This window comes from Alligator sinensis, unplaced genomic scaffold, assembly GCF_000455745.1.
Source record: "Alligator sinensis unplaced genomic scaffold, ASM45574v1 scaffold594_1, whole genome shotgun sequence".
NCBI lineage: Eukaryota > Metazoa > Chordata > Crocodylia > Alligatoridae > Alligator > Alligator sinensis.
The window spans coordinates 618,801-635,474 of NW_005842286.1; the positions used below are offsets into that span (position 1 = coordinate 618,801).

At 47.1% G+C, this 16,674-nt stretch overlaps 1 protein-coding gene across 3 annotated transcripts; it reads right to left on the reverse strand.

Annotated features, from left to right (window-relative positions):
- Window positions 1–382: 382 nt before the first annotated feature.
- Window positions 383–15,430, reverse strand: MRPL48 (mitochondrial ribosomal protein L48). 3 transcript variants are annotated; one of them, XM_006028061.3, is made up of 8 exons: window positions 15,322–15,430; window positions 14,341–14,393; window positions 12,913–12,950; window positions 11,715–11,800; window positions 10,236–10,408; window positions 7,424–7,526; window positions 5,547–5,636; window positions 383–635 (listed from the first exon to the last, which is right to left on the reverse strand). In XM_006028061.3, the coding sequence occupies exons 1-8, from the start codon at window positions 15,340–15,342 to the stop codon at window positions 558–560; spliced, it is 642 nt and encodes a 213-aa protein (XP_006028123.1). In that variant the 5' UTR covers window positions 15,343–15,430; the 3' UTR covers window positions 383–557. The 3 variants fall into 3 exon arrangements, with proteins under 3 accessions (XP_006028123.1, XP_025065171.1, XP_025065172.1); XM_025209386.1 differs by lacking the exon at window positions 15,322–15,430 and adding an exon at window positions 15,181–15,312; XM_025209387.1 differs by lacking the exon at window positions 15,322–15,430 and adding an exon at window positions 15,116–15,154.
- Between the last annotated feature and the right edge of the window lie 1,244 nt (window positions 15,431–16,674).

A 16,674-nucleotide genomic window follows, 5' to 3' on the forward strand; every position in this document is an offset into this window, starting at 1 on the left:
CAGGGAGTGGATCGTGGCTCTTCCTTGAACCCCAGCCCCATGCAGGTCCTGAGCCAGTCTCCGCGGAGATCCTTTCTACCCACTCCATCGAGTACCTCCAACACTGGGTGCAGGGCAGACAGTGGGGGTGGGTCTAACGGCAGTGGCAACCAGAAGTAGCTGCCACTACCCAGGGCTGTTGGAAAGCGGAGTCCAGCAGCTGCACCACTGTAGCGCCGCTGCATACTTGGGGGCAGTAGGACCGGCTGCCCCCCGCACCTGGGCCAGGTGGGACTGAGTGGCCTACCATAAACCAGATGTAGTCCCTTGGTGGGCTGAATCCAGCCCACAGGTCATATTTTGCCCACCCCTGCCCTAGGAGAAAGTACAACCTGGGCACGTATACAACACCGGCATTTAGCTTTTATTAAAGATCCTTAATGGCATGGTTCAAAACTGTCTCCAAGGAGCAAATGTATCCATAAAAGTATTGGCAGAGTCATCTCTGAAGGCTATGAGGAGCCTAGGGAGGGAACCATTATCTTTACAAAGGGGATGCCAAAACGGGCTGGGTGCGCTCAGCTGGAGAGTTGTGCCACCAGCTCTTCAAGTTCCGGTCGAGACTTCAATCGAACCTTGAAGTCGGCCTCTGTGTACTGCAGGGCAGAGAAATCAGAGTTTGTTTTGAGACAGTCATCGCCTAGTTCTTAGTTCTGGAAGAGTCCAGGATACCCACAGGACTCACCCACTGCTCTATGCTATGTGCGGGATCTGTGAGAAATATTGGCGGTCCTCTGACAGCTCTACCGTGGTAGAATGGTTTCAAACACACCTGACATTCAGGACTATTGCTCAATAGGTTTCAGTGTTTTGAACTCAATCTACAAGTTCTTCTACAGGTATACAGTATAAGAAGCAAAAAGAAGGCTCAGGGTAACATAGGACCTCTACAGGGCAGACTAGGGCAATTGGTGACAGATAGAAGGGACAAAGCTGAGCTCTTCAATGAGTTTTTTTGCTTCCATATTCCTGAACACGGATCAGAACAAACCTCCCAGCTGGATTATAGACAAGCACAGGGGGGAAACCAGCCCACCAACTGTTAGCACCAACTTAGTGAACACTTGGCTGCTGAAAGAATTGGCCAGTGTCATAGCAGAACCACTGGCATGGCTGTTTGAGCACTCACGATGCTCAGGTAAGGTCCCAGAGGATTGGAAAAGGGCCAATGTGGTCCCTATTTTCAAGAAGGGGAGGAAGGAGGATCTGAGTAACTATAGACTACTTAGCCTCACCTCTATCCTTGGGAAAACCTTTGAAAAAATTAAGGATTACATTTGTGGGAGTCCAGCAGGGAAAGCAATGCTAAAGGGCAATCAGCACGGGTTCATAGCAGGTAGATCCTGCCCGACTAACCTTGTTTCTTTTTATGACCAGGTCACAAAATGCTTAGATGCAGGGGACGAGGTAGATGTCATCTACCTGGATTTTAAGAAAGCCTTCAATATGGTATCTTATCCTATTCTCATAAACAAACTGAGCAGCTGTGACATAGATGATTACATGGTCAGGTGGGTGGCAAATTGGCTTAGGGGTCCCACCCAGACAGTGGTGGTGGATGGGTCAGTATCGACCTGGAAAGAAGTTGGCAGTGCAGTTCCTCAAGGTTCAGTCCTCAGACCAGTGCTGTTAACGTCTTCACCAGTGACTTGCATGAGGGCGTGGAGAGCATTCTGTCCAAATTTGCAGATGACACCAAATTATGGGGCCCTAGTAAACACACTAGTGGGCAGGGAACAAATCCAGGCAGATCTGGACAAGCTGGAAAAGTGGGTGGAACAGAATAGGATGCAATTCAACAAGGACAAATGCAAAGCGCTGCACCTAGGGAGAAGGAATCAACAACACACCTATAGGCTAGGGGATGATCCTCTCAGTAGTGCTGTAGCAGAAAGGGATCTCGGAGTTATTATTGACTCCAAGATGAACATGAGTCGTCAATGTGATGAAGTGATCAGTAACCATGCTCTATCATGCATTAGCAGGTGCATGACAGGTCTAGGGAGGTGATACTTCCCCTTTACGCGGCACTGGTCAGGCCACAGCTGGAGTACTGCATCCAGTTTTGGGCACCGCACTTCAAGAGGGATGTGGACAACCTCAAGAGGGTTCAGAGCCTGCAGGTAAGGCACTACGAGGAGAGACTGAGGGCCCTGGATCTCTTCAGCCTCTGCAAGAGAAGGCCAAGAGGTGATCTTGTGGCCATCTACAAATTCATGGGGGGGCGGGGTGGCAGCAAGGGACAGGAGATGCTCCGTTTACCAGGGCACCTCTTGAAGTAACTAAAAATAACAGCCACAAACTGACAGAGAACAGATTCAGGTTAGACATCAGGATGAACTTCTTTACAGGAAGGGTTGCCAGAATCTGGAATGGGCTTCCAAGGGAGGGGGTGCTCTCCCCTACCTTGGGGGTCTTTAAGAGGAGACTGGACAAGCACCTGGCTGGGGTCATCTGACCCCAGCACTTTCCTGCTCAGGGCAGGGGGCTGGACTCAATGATCTGCTGAGGTCCCTTCCAACCCCAATATCTATGAATCTACAAAAGGCAGCCCACTAATTCAAAGCAATTTATATTCATTAATAAAGCAAGTCTGAGCTCACCCCAGTGAAACAGCATCTGTACCACTGATCTTCCACAGACAGAGACAGGAAGGCAGAGAGAGGTTAAGAGACTCACCCAAGGACACAAAGTGAATCAGTAGCAAAACCAGGAATACCATGGCCCTAGCTCACAGCCCCTTGCCCTAACCCACAGGACTCTCAGAACCCACTGTTTGTTTTGAGTAGAAATATCTGCATAGAGACCCAAACTATACAGGGCTGAGAGGAGAAGGCTGCTAGGGGGACAAAGGAGGGAAAAAAAGTTTTCTGCAATTCTTTTGGGCGATACCTTTTATTGACTGCATGGCTGAGATAGACTTCAACGGGCTTTTGAACGTGAAGCATTCGTCACGTATTATTCCTTGTAATAAAACATGCTATAGCAAGGGAGCACTGATTCTCCTCTCACTTCAGCAGACAGTTTAGGAGTGACTCCACTGTAGCCAATGGAGTCATACCAGGTGTAAATATGGAGACCAGCACCTAAGAGTGCAGAGGCCTTGAAAGACAGAATGAGCATTGTTGGCATCGGCATACACCCTGCACAGTGCACGCACTAACGCAGATGGCTTAAGCCAGCGGTTCTCAGCCTTTCTGGACTTGTAGCCCCCATCGGAAAATGCCAGCTCTTAGTTTGCATTTGGGTTTTTGCTGACTATGGAAAAATAACAGAGCAATTTTTCTACTACAAGGAACTCAGCCAGCCTACAACAGGTCAGGATGTTTTTAAAACTATGGATTCCTGTTTGAAATCTCTGGGTTTATCTTGTAAAACGCATTTCCATGCCTAACAGTGCTAACACTGCCTGGCACCCCACAGCTCCCTGGAAAGGATCTTGTGACACCCAGGTTGAGAATCACTGGCTTAAGTATTACCCTGTGAAACACAGCCTTTCCCTGAGCATCAAGACCACCCCTGTAGTACTGCTCAGTGAGTTGCCACCTGAAGCTTATAGATCTTGAGCTAAGAATGATGTATCATTTATGAGTACATAGAAAATGTGCAAAGCCATTAACCATATGGTGTTGGTTAAGTGCAACTATCAGTGCCAACTGTGCGTGTGTTATTCAGCGAGAACTGAAGAACTGATTGTTCGGGAAGATCAATCCCCCACTGCAAAGCCACAGATCTCTCTCCTAATGGCAGCCATGAAAAAAACCGTGATGACCATAAGGGAGAAAGGTAGCACTGAGATTTGCACATAAAATGAACAATGGGCAAGAGGCCTTTTCCCTCTACTCCCGTCTGTGAAGCAATACTAAACCAGACCAGGCAAAGTTACCTGCATCTTCATACTTCAATTCTCGTGCTCAAGGAAATCTACCTAGGACCTTTAAAAGGCAAACTTGGGAAAAACGATTTGTAAGGTGGCTGGATCCTGAAAAAAAGTCATGACCCTGAGAAATTCTTATTTCAATATTTGAGAAAGGCAAGGATTGCTTAGAGTGATCTTTTTTATTGGATCAACAATGTAGTCGGGATAAAGTCAGCCAAGCTTTCCAATGTAAGACTTTTTTTTGCTGGTTCTCACCCTTTCACCCTAAGCAATCCTTGCCTCTCACATAATTTCTGTACCATCACAGCTACAACCTCACTCTTACATTATTTCAAATACAGACATTTTTGGCCCAACAAATTCCCTGGAATAAGCAGAGCTTCCCAGAGCTGACTTGCTTTTGTAATAAAAGGACATCCATGAAATTGGCTGGAGGGGTTATACCTTACTTGTCACTGATACACTAAGGGCTCTGTTCTGTATCTCAGCAGTTTCAGTTCAGGGAACTAGAGGATGGATTATTAGGAGCTTCTGAAGAGAACAAGACAACCTTCCCAGGAAGTGCAACTGTGCAGTTAGAGTAGGGGGTTCAACATCTGGCCCATGGGCCAGACCCAGCCTGCAGTGCTGTGTCATCTGGCCTGCCGAGCTCCCCACAGCTCCAGAATTTCGGCAGTAGAAGAGCAATGGCACCACTCCCCCACCACCAAACTTCTGGAGCTGTTGGGAACCCAAGACCCAATGGACTGGATCTGGTACCTGATCTCAGGGCACAGGGCCAGGTTGGGGTGGTGTTGCTGGGCCCCAGGGCCCAATCCCAGTGTAGAGTGGTGGGCAGGGGCAGTGTCAGGACCCAGGGACCCAACCCCAGCAGAAGTGGCTGTTGCTGGCCCACAGGGACATAATCCCCGTGTTGGGGGGGGGCCTACTCCTGGCACATGGTGGCAGGAGGGGGTGCTGCCAGCCCCACCCCAGGTGCAAGGGAGGGGGTGCTGGAGCCCACAGCCTGATCCGAGCTTCAGATGGGCTCTGCGCTATCCATCTGGCCCGCACAGCCACAAGATTGAGCACCACTGAGTTAGAGCCAAGAACATGGAGTGAATTCTCTGGGGCTCCATTATTACACCCTGCTATGGATTCACTCTGCCACAAAGTAAGTCATGTTAAATTCATATCTGTTTCTTCATCTGTAAAATAGGGACAGTATTTCCCTGTTTGGGAAGGTGTTTTGTGATCCTGGCGTAGAAAGTGTCGAGTAGTAGCAAAGGAAAAAAAAAGTGTCTGATTTTCCTAGAGATTGTCTCTAGGAACAAAATAAAGCAATGTACAATTCACTTTCCCTTTAGATGGTAACGGGGAAAGGGCTCTCTTCTCTCACTAACACAAGACTAGACGCAGGAGTCCAAATGCTAAGTAAGGCTGTAGTTCATGAGCTCCAAGAAACTATTTCAGATAGGCCTCTGTGTGAACATTGGCCACATTCCAAGAGGCACTGGGCAATGGAAGAGGCAACCAGCCAACGAAAGAGATGGAGCAAGCCCTTAAACAGTGTTCCCGAGAGGCAGACTTCACCTTGCCTATAATAAAGGCTTTCTGAAGGCAAACATGTCAATACAACCCAACGTACCTCTTTCACTAACAGATGGACGCCTTCAGGCTGGTTACTGTGCAGAATTTCCAAGAGGATAGGAGCAAATGTTACACTCAGACTCGTGATCTGAAAGGTGAAAAGAAAAGGCTGCAGAAGACAAGCAAAACGTATACAGGCTTGTTACATTAATGGCACAGCAAAGGAGCCCAGTTCAGCATAGCCCTATGGCAGAGCATAATGGGGACAACTGTACTCCAACACACACAGCTTTAGGGATCCTCACGCCTTTCATACCCAGTGCATCCCAGCGAGTCCAGTTTGGGGAACTTCTGATGCAACAGCCTCCATTCCTACCCAGCCTTGCCACTGTCTGGACAAGCCCTCTGCACTGCTACTCTTGCTATCTGGACTGCATCTCTGGTCTCTCCCCACCTCATTTGGGATTTCAGTAGAATACCTCTCATCCCTTTCCTATGATATTTACCTCCTCCAACTCCACTCCTCTGAAGCAGAGGCTTACACATGAATCGGTGGAGGGGGCATCCACACGTGCTGCAGCTACAGAGACATTCACACATAGCATAGGGGCTGAGCTCAGTTAAACTGTCACTAGCAGCTGGAACCTGTCGCAGACTATGCAATGGAAAACCAGCAAATCCCACTGTCAATCTCCGACCTTCCCAGTGTTGGCGCTCTGCAGCGGACAGTGTTGGCCTGTAAACACTGAGGATGTAATCTGGCAGAGGCAGAACTTGAAGACTGAGGTCGCATACAAAAATTCAGTTCTAGAGGTGGAAAATTTCCACTGCTAGAAATGATTGTGGGAGAAGCAGCAGTTCCCAGGGGGACTGCAGAGGAAGGGCAGAGCCCCCTGCCCACTTCTCACACAGGGAGCCCAAAGGGAGAAGCAGGCACTGCTGCTTGCACTTTGCTCCCAGTGTCCGGACTGATCCCACTGCAAAGTGGTGAGATACAGATGAGGAAACCTGGTGGCTGCTCCGGTTTCCCCTCCCAACTGCCTGGTGGAGAAGTGGGAGCAGCTGCCCCTGCGCCTTCTCCAGACCGGGGCGACCCCAGTCTCCAGAGTTGTAGAGCTTTTTCCCCACGGCTCCACAGCTCCTGGACCCCAGGAGGAGCTAAGCTGTAGGAAAGCAAACAAATGTTTGTTCTCCTGGGGAAACTCCCGGGAGCCATTTGAACCTGGTTGTAGTGGCTTTATTTCCTCCCAGAATGGCCATTCTTGCTCTGGGAGAAAAAAGCTGGAATGTCTGTACCTCCTGGTTTCTATTAGAAGAGCAAAAATTTTCCTGGTAGAAATTGAAAGTCTATACTGAGCCTGGGCATCTGCAGCTTTGAGGAAAGAGAAACTGAGGAAAAAAAATCCAGTTTCAAAACTGCCAGTATAACCAGTGCCCCCTGGGAAGTCCGATCTGAGAAACAGCACTTTGTGCTCCCAACATCTCATCCAATTATACAGTTGGTTCAATAAAAAAATATTACCAAAGAAACCCAGTTTCTGACATATTCCCTGGACTATCATGGCTACAACACTACAGCCCTACTACAGTGTAACCAGTGAGTTACAAAGGGTTTACTGAAAGTACCTGCCTGAAGACAGGCTCTATCCCTGTGACCATTTTTTTTCTATTATTAGGTACTGTTCCTGGTGAGAGGCAGCATATCTAATGGTTAAAGCTGAGGATAAGAGAGGGCTTCCTGGGTCTCCATTCTGCAAGTGGCTTATTGCAGGACGTCTCATTAAACTCCTTTGTACTACAATTGCCCACAAAAACAAACCTGGTTTCCCCATTTCCCAAAACAGTTAGCTGATATTCGCCTAATGCTTGGAGATCCTCGGGGAGGAAGTGTTACGAAGGAGCAGAGGGCTCTGAGAAGCAAAGACAACATCCTACCTGAACCACTCGCCGGTGGGTGGTGAGAACGGCATCCATGTGCATCTTGGTCCCCATCTCCTCCACCAGCATCACCTCGGTGGTTTTCGTGGGCAACGCGTAGCTGCCGGAACAAGTTCAGCTGTCAGCACCCAGGAGAGGGGAGGAATGTGTGCAAGGCCTCCCTGGCACAAGCAAACCTCCCGCAGCAGAGACCAGGGCACAGGAGAAGAAATCAATCAGGCAAAGTCCTGGCAATAAGGGCCAGCACAGGAGGGCGTTTTACAGGAAACAGGTACAAGAGAAGCCTAAAGCATCAGTGTGACCAGAAGCTCTTTTGATCACAGGGGCCAATAAGAAGAGCCATTCTTTTAAACTGTAGTGTGCAAACACCTGCTACACTGTTTTATTCTCATCAGTGCTAACTGAGCTGCAGTGGTCAACAACAGGGTTGACAAATGATTGTGTAGCAAGCCAAGTTATGGAGACTTCTAGCCATGTGCACCTGGTACACAGGAGGAAACTATTCTTTACAGAAGTGTAAACCTCCAGGCTTCAGTGTTGTTGCTCTGCATTTATCTGGGTATAAATGAGAACAGAATATTCCCCACTATGCCCAGGTGTGCTACAGGCTTCCTTTGTGACTGGGCAAATCACTTAACATATCTGTGCCTCAGTTTGTCATCTGTAAATTGGGGATAGCACAACTTCTTCTGTCCTGTGCTTTGTCTGCCTGGCCAGTTGAGCTTATGGACTTGTAGCACAGGTTGTCTCTTTACCTGGGTACAGCCGCAAACACAACAGGGTCTGACATCAGTCAGGACATGTAGATATTAGTATTAATATTCATATTTTATATTAAAAACTGATAAGCTCCACCACTGAGGGTGTGAAGCAGCATTCCATCCTAAGCAACTTCCCTAAAGTAGGTGCATTACATTAAAAGGTCCATTCATTTCCCGGCATCTGCCAGTCTCTTTCTTAAATACAAACATTTAAACAGGCAACAGAAGGGTTATGGGATTGGTAATGGAGTAAGAACGTCGTAACATATTCTTGCTTCTAACCCCAGGCCTTTATACCACTGCTCTCTAGATGCTGGATGTTCACTCGAGAGTCTAAAAAGCCCAATTTTCCTTGTGTTTTTAAGCATTATGCAGACTGCATATTTGAAACCACATTCAGACACCTCCTATCGCCTATTCGCTTAAATCCTGCTACACTGGATAGAACAGGTCCCTGGAACAGCACCACTCAGGTGCCAAGAGAGCCAGCTCTTATTATCAGAGGAGCTAAGAGACAAGCTCCTACAATCTTTGTGATACTTCCTCACTTAAACAGATAAGACAGTTTCTTCCAGCAGCTACCATCCTCAGAAAACATATTGCATCTGCAAACATACTGCAGCAGTCCCTGTCTGCCACGTCATCCACAGAACAACCCAGATGTTAAGAGCTGCATGCCTGTCTCATATGTAACAGCGAGAAACCAAGGACATAAAAGATGCCACCCTCTCTAATCTCCAGGACAGCATCTCAAATCTAAACAAGAGACCATATAGATGTGACACTGCATTTACTGCACAGTAACCTGTTTCCCCTCATGAAACCTCTCTGCAGATCTCCTCTGTAGGAGAGCAGGGAAGTGATCAGTGTTGCTGTATAATGTAGTGGGACCAACACTCAGAGTTAGTACCTATTTAGAATAGCCAACATATCTTAAGGCTTTTGTTTCAGTGTCCAGGAGAGCAGCAGAAGAGGCTGCATCCAGTCAGAGTCTTTACACCCAGAAAGGACAGAAACAGTAAACACACAAATTCTGGCAATATTAATAAGAGAAGCAGAGACCCAGGGGACAGACCTCCCCTCTGCTATTTACAAACTAAAGAAGAGCATTCCAGCCTTTTCATGAGGCAGCCTCATGACAAGGCTTTGGAAAGCAAATGAAAACACAAGAGTATTGAGCCTCTCATCCCATTTTAGGAGAATTACATCCATGGCAGAACAAGTGTGTAGGACAAAGCTCACAAGTCTCTGTCCTGCCTCATTCAAGTTTAGCATAGCTGCTTCTTCCACATTTTAGATGAGAAGAGATCGAGATGATCAAGAGTGGGTGAAAAATGACCTTGTGTCCAAATGCAGAGGAAGGAGGAGAGCTCAGTCCTCACAAGGGATATATGGATCAGATTCTGACTCCATGCAGAAGTCTGCAGCAGAGCTGTCTAACAGCACACTCCATTTCTTTTCCAAGACAGACAAAACCATAATGTTTAAGGCAAAAGAATCCAGCAGGACTGACTGCTGAGCGAGAGTACATTAACATCACGTAATGCACTAAAAAGACACAGAGAGAAAACACATTTAAGGATGCCACATCATTCTTATGTTCACTTTATCTTTGAAGAACTGCACCAAAATCAAACCACCCTCAAGCCCTGTGAGGCAAGCTAGCGTTAATAAACACATTTTGCATATGGAAAAGCTGGGAAGAGAAGTGATAAGCTAGCGGCAGATACATGATTTGAATTTAAATCCCTCTCATTCCTCTCCACAGATCACTGGCCTATGCCCCTCTCTCAACTGATCAAAACCCAACAACTAAACTGGTCCTTAAGATGCAGTTGGTCCAATAAAACATATCACCCCACAAAAATCCTCGTCTCTCACAGACATGTACGTATACGAGGGAGAGATTGATGATTTTATTGTGTTCTTGTTTGTGCAGCATCTTCACCTAACAAGGCTTTCCTACTCTTGTACTATAACCCTGCAAGAATAAGTAAATATAGCAAGACATAAATGCAAGAAATGATTTACATGAGTGCTTTTTGTACCTTCTAATCACTCTAATGGACAGGTTGTTGCAGAGTTTATGAACATATCGAGCATAACGTTCCACCAAGCACATATCATAGGCAGTCATCTCTACATTCAAATCTCCATATTCATAATCTGTCCCGGGATTTATCGCCTTCATCTGTAGTCTTTCTCTTGGCTTCTTTGCGACCTGTAAGAGAGCGAAATATCCTTGAGTATGATTGAAACCAGCCAACCAGATTCATGCTTAGGAAAGAAGAGTGTCTGCTGGTCACTACAGCAGAGAAGTGGCAGCCTGGACTCTACTTTTTACTGACATGCCTTCTCTGTGATCGGAGGCCCCAACTGTAACTATAAAGCAGGACAATGCTTACTTGACATGAGTGCTGCAAAGCTTAGCTGTCTGAATCCTGGGCGACAGGCATAATAAAAGCACTGCACAGCTGCCTAGAAAACATGCCCCTAGCATGACTAACCAACTTCTTCCAGAAGGAACTGAGGAGCCGAAACTAACTGCTTCTGTTTCAGCTGCCGCCTTTGAGGCACCTGTCTAGATCAGGGGTTCTCAATCCCTGGGCCATGGTGGATCGGCTGCTGGTCCACAGCACGCTCAGCTGCCAGACTGGAAGTGGCCACCGACCAGCAAACCACAGCCCTCCAGGGCTGGACGGAGAGGCTACAGCTCTTTCTGCAGGGCCCGCAGCAGCACAAGGTTAGGTCCACCCCGCACTTGACCAGAGGGTGGGGGTATCCTTACCTGTCTTTCAGCCAGAAATTCTGGCCGTGGTTGGCTGTGACTACTGAGCTGCTGTTTGCCAGGCCGCAGTCACTTCCAGGCTGTGCTTTACCAGGCCACAGCGTAAAAACTTTGAGAACCCCTGGTCTACATGAATTATTGTTTCATTCATGTTGCAAAACCATCTTCCCAAAATTTCAGGTCACGTAAGAAATTTAAAATTTCACGTAAGAAATTTTAAAATGGACCGAGGCTTCTATTTGCCAAAAACATTCAGCAACTGCTTGCGGTTGGTTTGCTGCAATCGTGAACCCCTTTCTCGTGCCTACTGATAGACGAAAATATTGGCATAGTCCTATGCACAGACTATTTCTCGTGAACAGTCATTGTAACTGAAGAAATAGCAGTAAAGCAGTACAGCCTATTTTGTATACTCAGCATAACCCAGCCTTATTAAGCCAGTGGTGCTCAGCCCTCAGATGGATGAGTGGCACAGGCTCAGTCCATGCACCCAGATCTAGCACAATCTAACACACGGGGCACTGTCATCTGGGTCACTGGGCTCCTCAGGGATCAAGAAATTTCCCAGCAGGGGAGTGGTATTTAATGCAGCCACTGCTCCTCCACCACCAAATTTCCAGACCTATGAGAGATGCATGGGCCAGATCTGGCCCACCAGCTGGAGGTTGAGCATCATTGCTTTAATCAATCTATGAACATATCAATATGTTCCAAGTCAGCAGGGAGCTGAACTGCCTACCTGTGCTGGGATCAGGTGTCTGAATCTCCCGATGCCATGGGTTGGCTGCGACCGGTAATGTCTGCTGCAGCTCAGCAGTGTGCCACCTTAAAAGACCAAAACAAAGAAATGTGATTCTAATTAAATACCAGACAACCCTCTCCTTGATTAAGCAGTTGCTGTGGAAGCTGCATATAGTTTTATCCATGAGAGGTGCTTCCGAAAGAGAGAGACATGAGGAAGAAGAGGCTGGCTGTCTGCAAGTAGATGTTATAGCAGCCAAGGGCAAGGGAAGGGTTTTGCACAGAAGATGCGGCCTCTGTCTTAATCCACCTGGTAGGGGCAGGGGAGTCCTCAGGCAAGATACAAGTGAGAAAAGGGCAGTAATATGGCAGACACCAACAGAAGAGATGGAGAAAGGGTAAAGGAGTCCAGCAAACAGAGGAAGAAGGATAGAAACTGTTTTTAAATAACACTGATGGTGAAACTGTGATGGATCCAGGACAAAGCTCTGCCATTTTAAATCCAGCCCTGCTCAAAAATTCATGAGCAAGAAATAAAAAAGACCTTGTTTCTACTCACTGTACTGGGACAGAATCCATCCTGCAAAGCCTTCACTTGAATAATATACCCCAGAATCAAGCAATTTTATGAAATGGAAGCAAACTATTGTGAAGCAAGATCAAACTGTTTTATTTCTTGTAATTAATATAGTTGTTTCTCAGAGGACAAATGGGATGCTGTGGATTTTTTAAATTTTGGGAAGCTGTTTGGGGGCTCTGTTCTTGTTCCGTCTCTTTGGGTTTCATTGTAAGCTGCCCTAAGCCTTCTCTGGATAAAGCAGCATGCCAGTCAAATAAATAAATCTGGGTTGTAGAAATGCGATAGATGAGACTCCAAAATACTTAAGCATGACTCCACGAGCAGTTCCTGGACTAGGGTAGATGGATTATGGCCTCCAGCAGGTATTTCTCCCCAACATAAAGTGATAATTAGAACTCTGTGCTTAGCAAAGAGTAGTGTAATAGTGCTAGGATTAAAGGTCAGAGCAGTGGTGTTACTGGAAGGTGGAATGGTGCCAGCCTGACTGACTTAGTTTAATATCAGCTCAAACTTGGCTGAAAGATTCCAAAAGGAAGGTGACATGAGCATACGTGGGAATATTTATTTCAGGTACATGGCAGTTTTTTGTATGTACAAAAATCTACTGAGTTCTTACCTACAGCACAGATGGGGTTCTCCCTGAAGGCTGTTGACCTAAAGAAAATGCCAAGATGAAAATTAAAATCTGTTGTTGCTTCAGCTACAGAACTACGGCACTTTGTTTCAGTCTTTGCATAAAGATTCATTACACTTGAATGATGATCCAGGTCTGAAAGGTAGAGGGCATAAAGAATGGAACCAAAGTTTGCATGAGTGTGACTGTGATTATGGCTTCATCGCTACATTATCCAAGCCCTTCATCTTCCATTAATGGATTTTGCCCTCAAAAATCCCTGGGGCAAATAGCTATTTTATCCTCATTGCACAGATAGCACAGATTCAACTTGCTTGAGGTCCAAACGGGAGTCTGTGGTTGAACTGGGAATCAAACCCAGACATCCCAAGTCCAATGTGCTATCCACTAAACCAGGAGCATAAAACTCACTCAGAAAGAAACAGATTCCACGATGTGTGGGTTGAGGTGTCACCCAAGAAGGCATACTCTCCATGATCAAAAGCATATACTCCAAAAGCAGCAGCACAAGCGATGCACAAAGATTTGAGGGGACAGTGAAGCTCTGATGTTAGCAATTCACAACTGGGGTGCCATGAGATCCTTTTAAAGGTACCGTGGGGTGCCATGCAATATTAACACTGTTAGGCGTGCAAACACCTACCCGATTCACAAGATAAACCCAGAGATTTCAAGTAGGAATCCAGTGTCAAAACCATTCTGACTTTTTGAGTTCTTTGCAACAGAAGAACCAAAGCAAGTGAAAGCTAAAAGCTGGCATTTCCAAAGGGTGCCTAGTCTAACAAGGGGCATGCAGAGTCTAACGAGGCTGAGAAACACTGCTTTACACAATAATCAAGCTTTTATTTATGCTTGTCTTTCTTCTTCTGTGAGAAATTTCAATTCCTACCCTCTATCATATTCAGTCTACTAGACTGTCAGCGTTGCTGGCATTTCAGCATCACCATAGGGGTGTTATTTGCACTCTGATGATCAGATTAAGGGTTATGGGTGCTCACTCCAACTTTTTTTTTCGGGCTCCCTGAAGACTCTAGCAGACATCTTGACATTGGTGCATACTATGATTATACTTGGAAGGCTACAGCTGCATCCACCAGAGCTATAAATGTTCATTATAAAGTGGCTTGAACTCTGTATAATCAAGCATGTCATGTGACCAGTTCTGGCCCACAGTTTATATCTGATGTCCCAGCAGAGACTACTCTTATCTTGCTAGTGCAAGAAACCTTCTCTTCTGCAGACCATGATGATCACCGTTCCACCAGCTTCCAGTTGTCAGCTGAAACACTATTCCCATCCCCCCTACAGCTGCGTTTCCCCTCTATCACTGAGATTTTTCCTTCCAATTCTGCAATGGTTTTCTTTGATTTCCTTACAACTAAGCCATATCAGAGATTTCAGAATACTTACCTGCTAACTGTAAACGCTTGCTTTGGAAAAGCTGCTTTCCCCAGACACAGCACCTGCAACAAGCCAAGGCAATGAGATCACAAACACACAAACATGAAATATGGCCGGAAACTTTTCAGAGCAGCCAGTTTTTATCTTATCCGTCTTGGAATAGACCTGCTAGGACAAAACCCGATAACTTCATAATGGACCAGGAAACTTCTCAGGCAATTATTATGAGCCTAAAGCAAATCGTCACTTTTCGGTCCACTGCCACAACACAGAAGGGGACAGAGGAATGGGAAGACAGATGGCTGCAATTTCTATTTCACACAGAGTATCACTTCTACAGGAGAATTCCTGCAACTCAATAGTAAGGGGAAGAAAAAAAGCCCATACTATGAACCCAAATTCACCCTGAGGGTCACACATCACTGTCTCTGATTTAGAGCAATATAAATTACCCTCCCATCTACTCCACTAATATCTGGGGTGATGAAGATACAATTCATTCTCTGAGATAAAATATGCTATTGAGTTTTAATCTATTGCTCAGCCAAGACATCCAATATCAAGCAAGAGAAGAAAAAAATAATCAGAAAATGGATAAGTTAAGAGTCTCAACATCTCAACATTAAAGGCTTCCCTGCACTAGAGATTTGGTGGGAAGTCTCCCCCTCTGAGGGTAACAACCTGAACGCTAATGTAGACAGAGTACGTGTTTATACCACTCCTCCAGCTAAACCTAATCTGAGCAGTTTGAGGCTAAATAATGGTAAAAAAGCCAGTAACTTTCCCTCGCCACAATTGCTAAGTACATCACATCTCCCCTCCCCCACAGGAAGAGGCTCCTGCAGCCACCTGCGCCGCAAAGGCTGCTGGGAAGAGCCGACCCCTGCCAAGAGCGGAAGCCGCGGAGGCTGCCGGGAAGACCCGACCCCTGCCAAGAGCGGGAGCCGCCGCCCGCTCCATTCCACCCCCGCCCCTGGGGGGGACGCGTACCTGCCCCAGCTGCAGCCTCATTCTGGCCACCGAGCCGGAAGGAGCCGCGGTGCCCACCGGAAATGCATCCCCGTCCTTCCGGTGCGGTGGGTCCGCTGCTCATAACGTCCCCCCGCGTCCTGCACTAGCGTTCCGCGCGCACTCGGTTCCGCCCCCTCCCCCAATGCAGGTCGTGTCAGGCCGGGTCCTGTCATTGCATCTGATCGAAGCAAGCTGCTGTTTACGAAAGCTGATGCATCTCTGACGTACCTAAGCAATCGGGACTGGTGGTAGAGGCGATATCTTTTATTAGATCAACTAGGTTTTTGCAACAACAACAACACAAAGTCTTTCATTGCAAGCTTTCGGGCACAAACACCCTTCATCGGGCATGGGAGAAAAGATTGTGGAAGTTCTCCTGGGTAGAAATGAAAGTTCGCATTTCATCGGAGAGTGGTAAAATCTCCTGGTTTTGGAAAAGTTTGTTGCCTATGCAGATTCGGCTCAGAGAAAAGTCAGACTAGTCTGTTTACCTGGAAGTCGTTTGGGGATAAGCAGGATGCATTCGTATTTCCTTCTGGTCACGGTGTTTCATATTTCACAGAGGAGTAAATAGATGGACTGCTCTTCTGGGCAGGCATTTCGTATCTGAGAGCATAGACCATCTTGCCATTTTCAGGGCTATCCATCTTGTCGTGGTCCATCAGGGTTATAGATCCATTTTGCCCAGGCTCCTGCGTCACACCGTGGTGGTTGAGCACCTTGAGATCCCAAAAACCACCAGAGACCTCAGCTGGCAGCTCCTCCATAGAGCCGTCATCACAGGCGTGTATCTGGCGTGGTTCACAGACACCCTCGACACCTGTCCCTTCTGCGAGCAGAGGGAAACCCTGGTGCACGCACACCTGGCATGCACCAGGCTGCAGCCTCTTCACCGCCCCCTCCAGATCCCCTTGCTGGGATTCTGGCTGCACTTTTCCCCTCCTTTCTTCATTTATGCCCTGCCCCACCAAGTCCCGGGACCTCCTGGTCAACCTCCTCCTGGCCCTGGCTAAGCTAACGGTATATCTAACCAGGAAGGAGACTGTGGCTGGGAGGACCCCCAGGCTGCTTTTCTTTCCCTCATGCAATCTCGTCTCTGAGCAGAGCATCACTGAGAAGTATCCACTGGCTCCTTGGACTCGTTTGAGGGCCAGTGGGCGCTGTCCAGTGTGTTCTGCTCCGTGTCCCCCCTTGGCACACTAGTTATTACATTTTGACCATCACTCCAATCCCTGTTATGTCTTTAGTTGTCCCCAGAAATTAGTTGCTGCCTTTACAGTAGCCTCCCTGCTTAGGGAAAGCTAAGAGTTTACATGGTGGGAACTGCCCCAC

Excerpts from the sequence above, each read along its gene's own strand:
- MRPL48 (XM_025209386.1), bottom strand. The coding sequence starts at position 15,291 with ATGGAGCGGGCGGCGGCTCCCGCTCTTGGCAGGGGTCGGGTCTTCCCG. Across the intron at positions 12,951-14,340 it reads CAAGCGTTTACAGTTAGCAG|GTCAACAGCCTTCAGGGAGA; the intron begins GTAAGTATTCTG and ends CATTTTCTTTAG. Across the intron at positions 7,527-10,235 it reads TCCATTAGAGTGATTAGAAG|CTACGCGTTGCCCACGAAAA; the intron begins GTACAAAAAGCA and ends TTGTTCCGGCAG.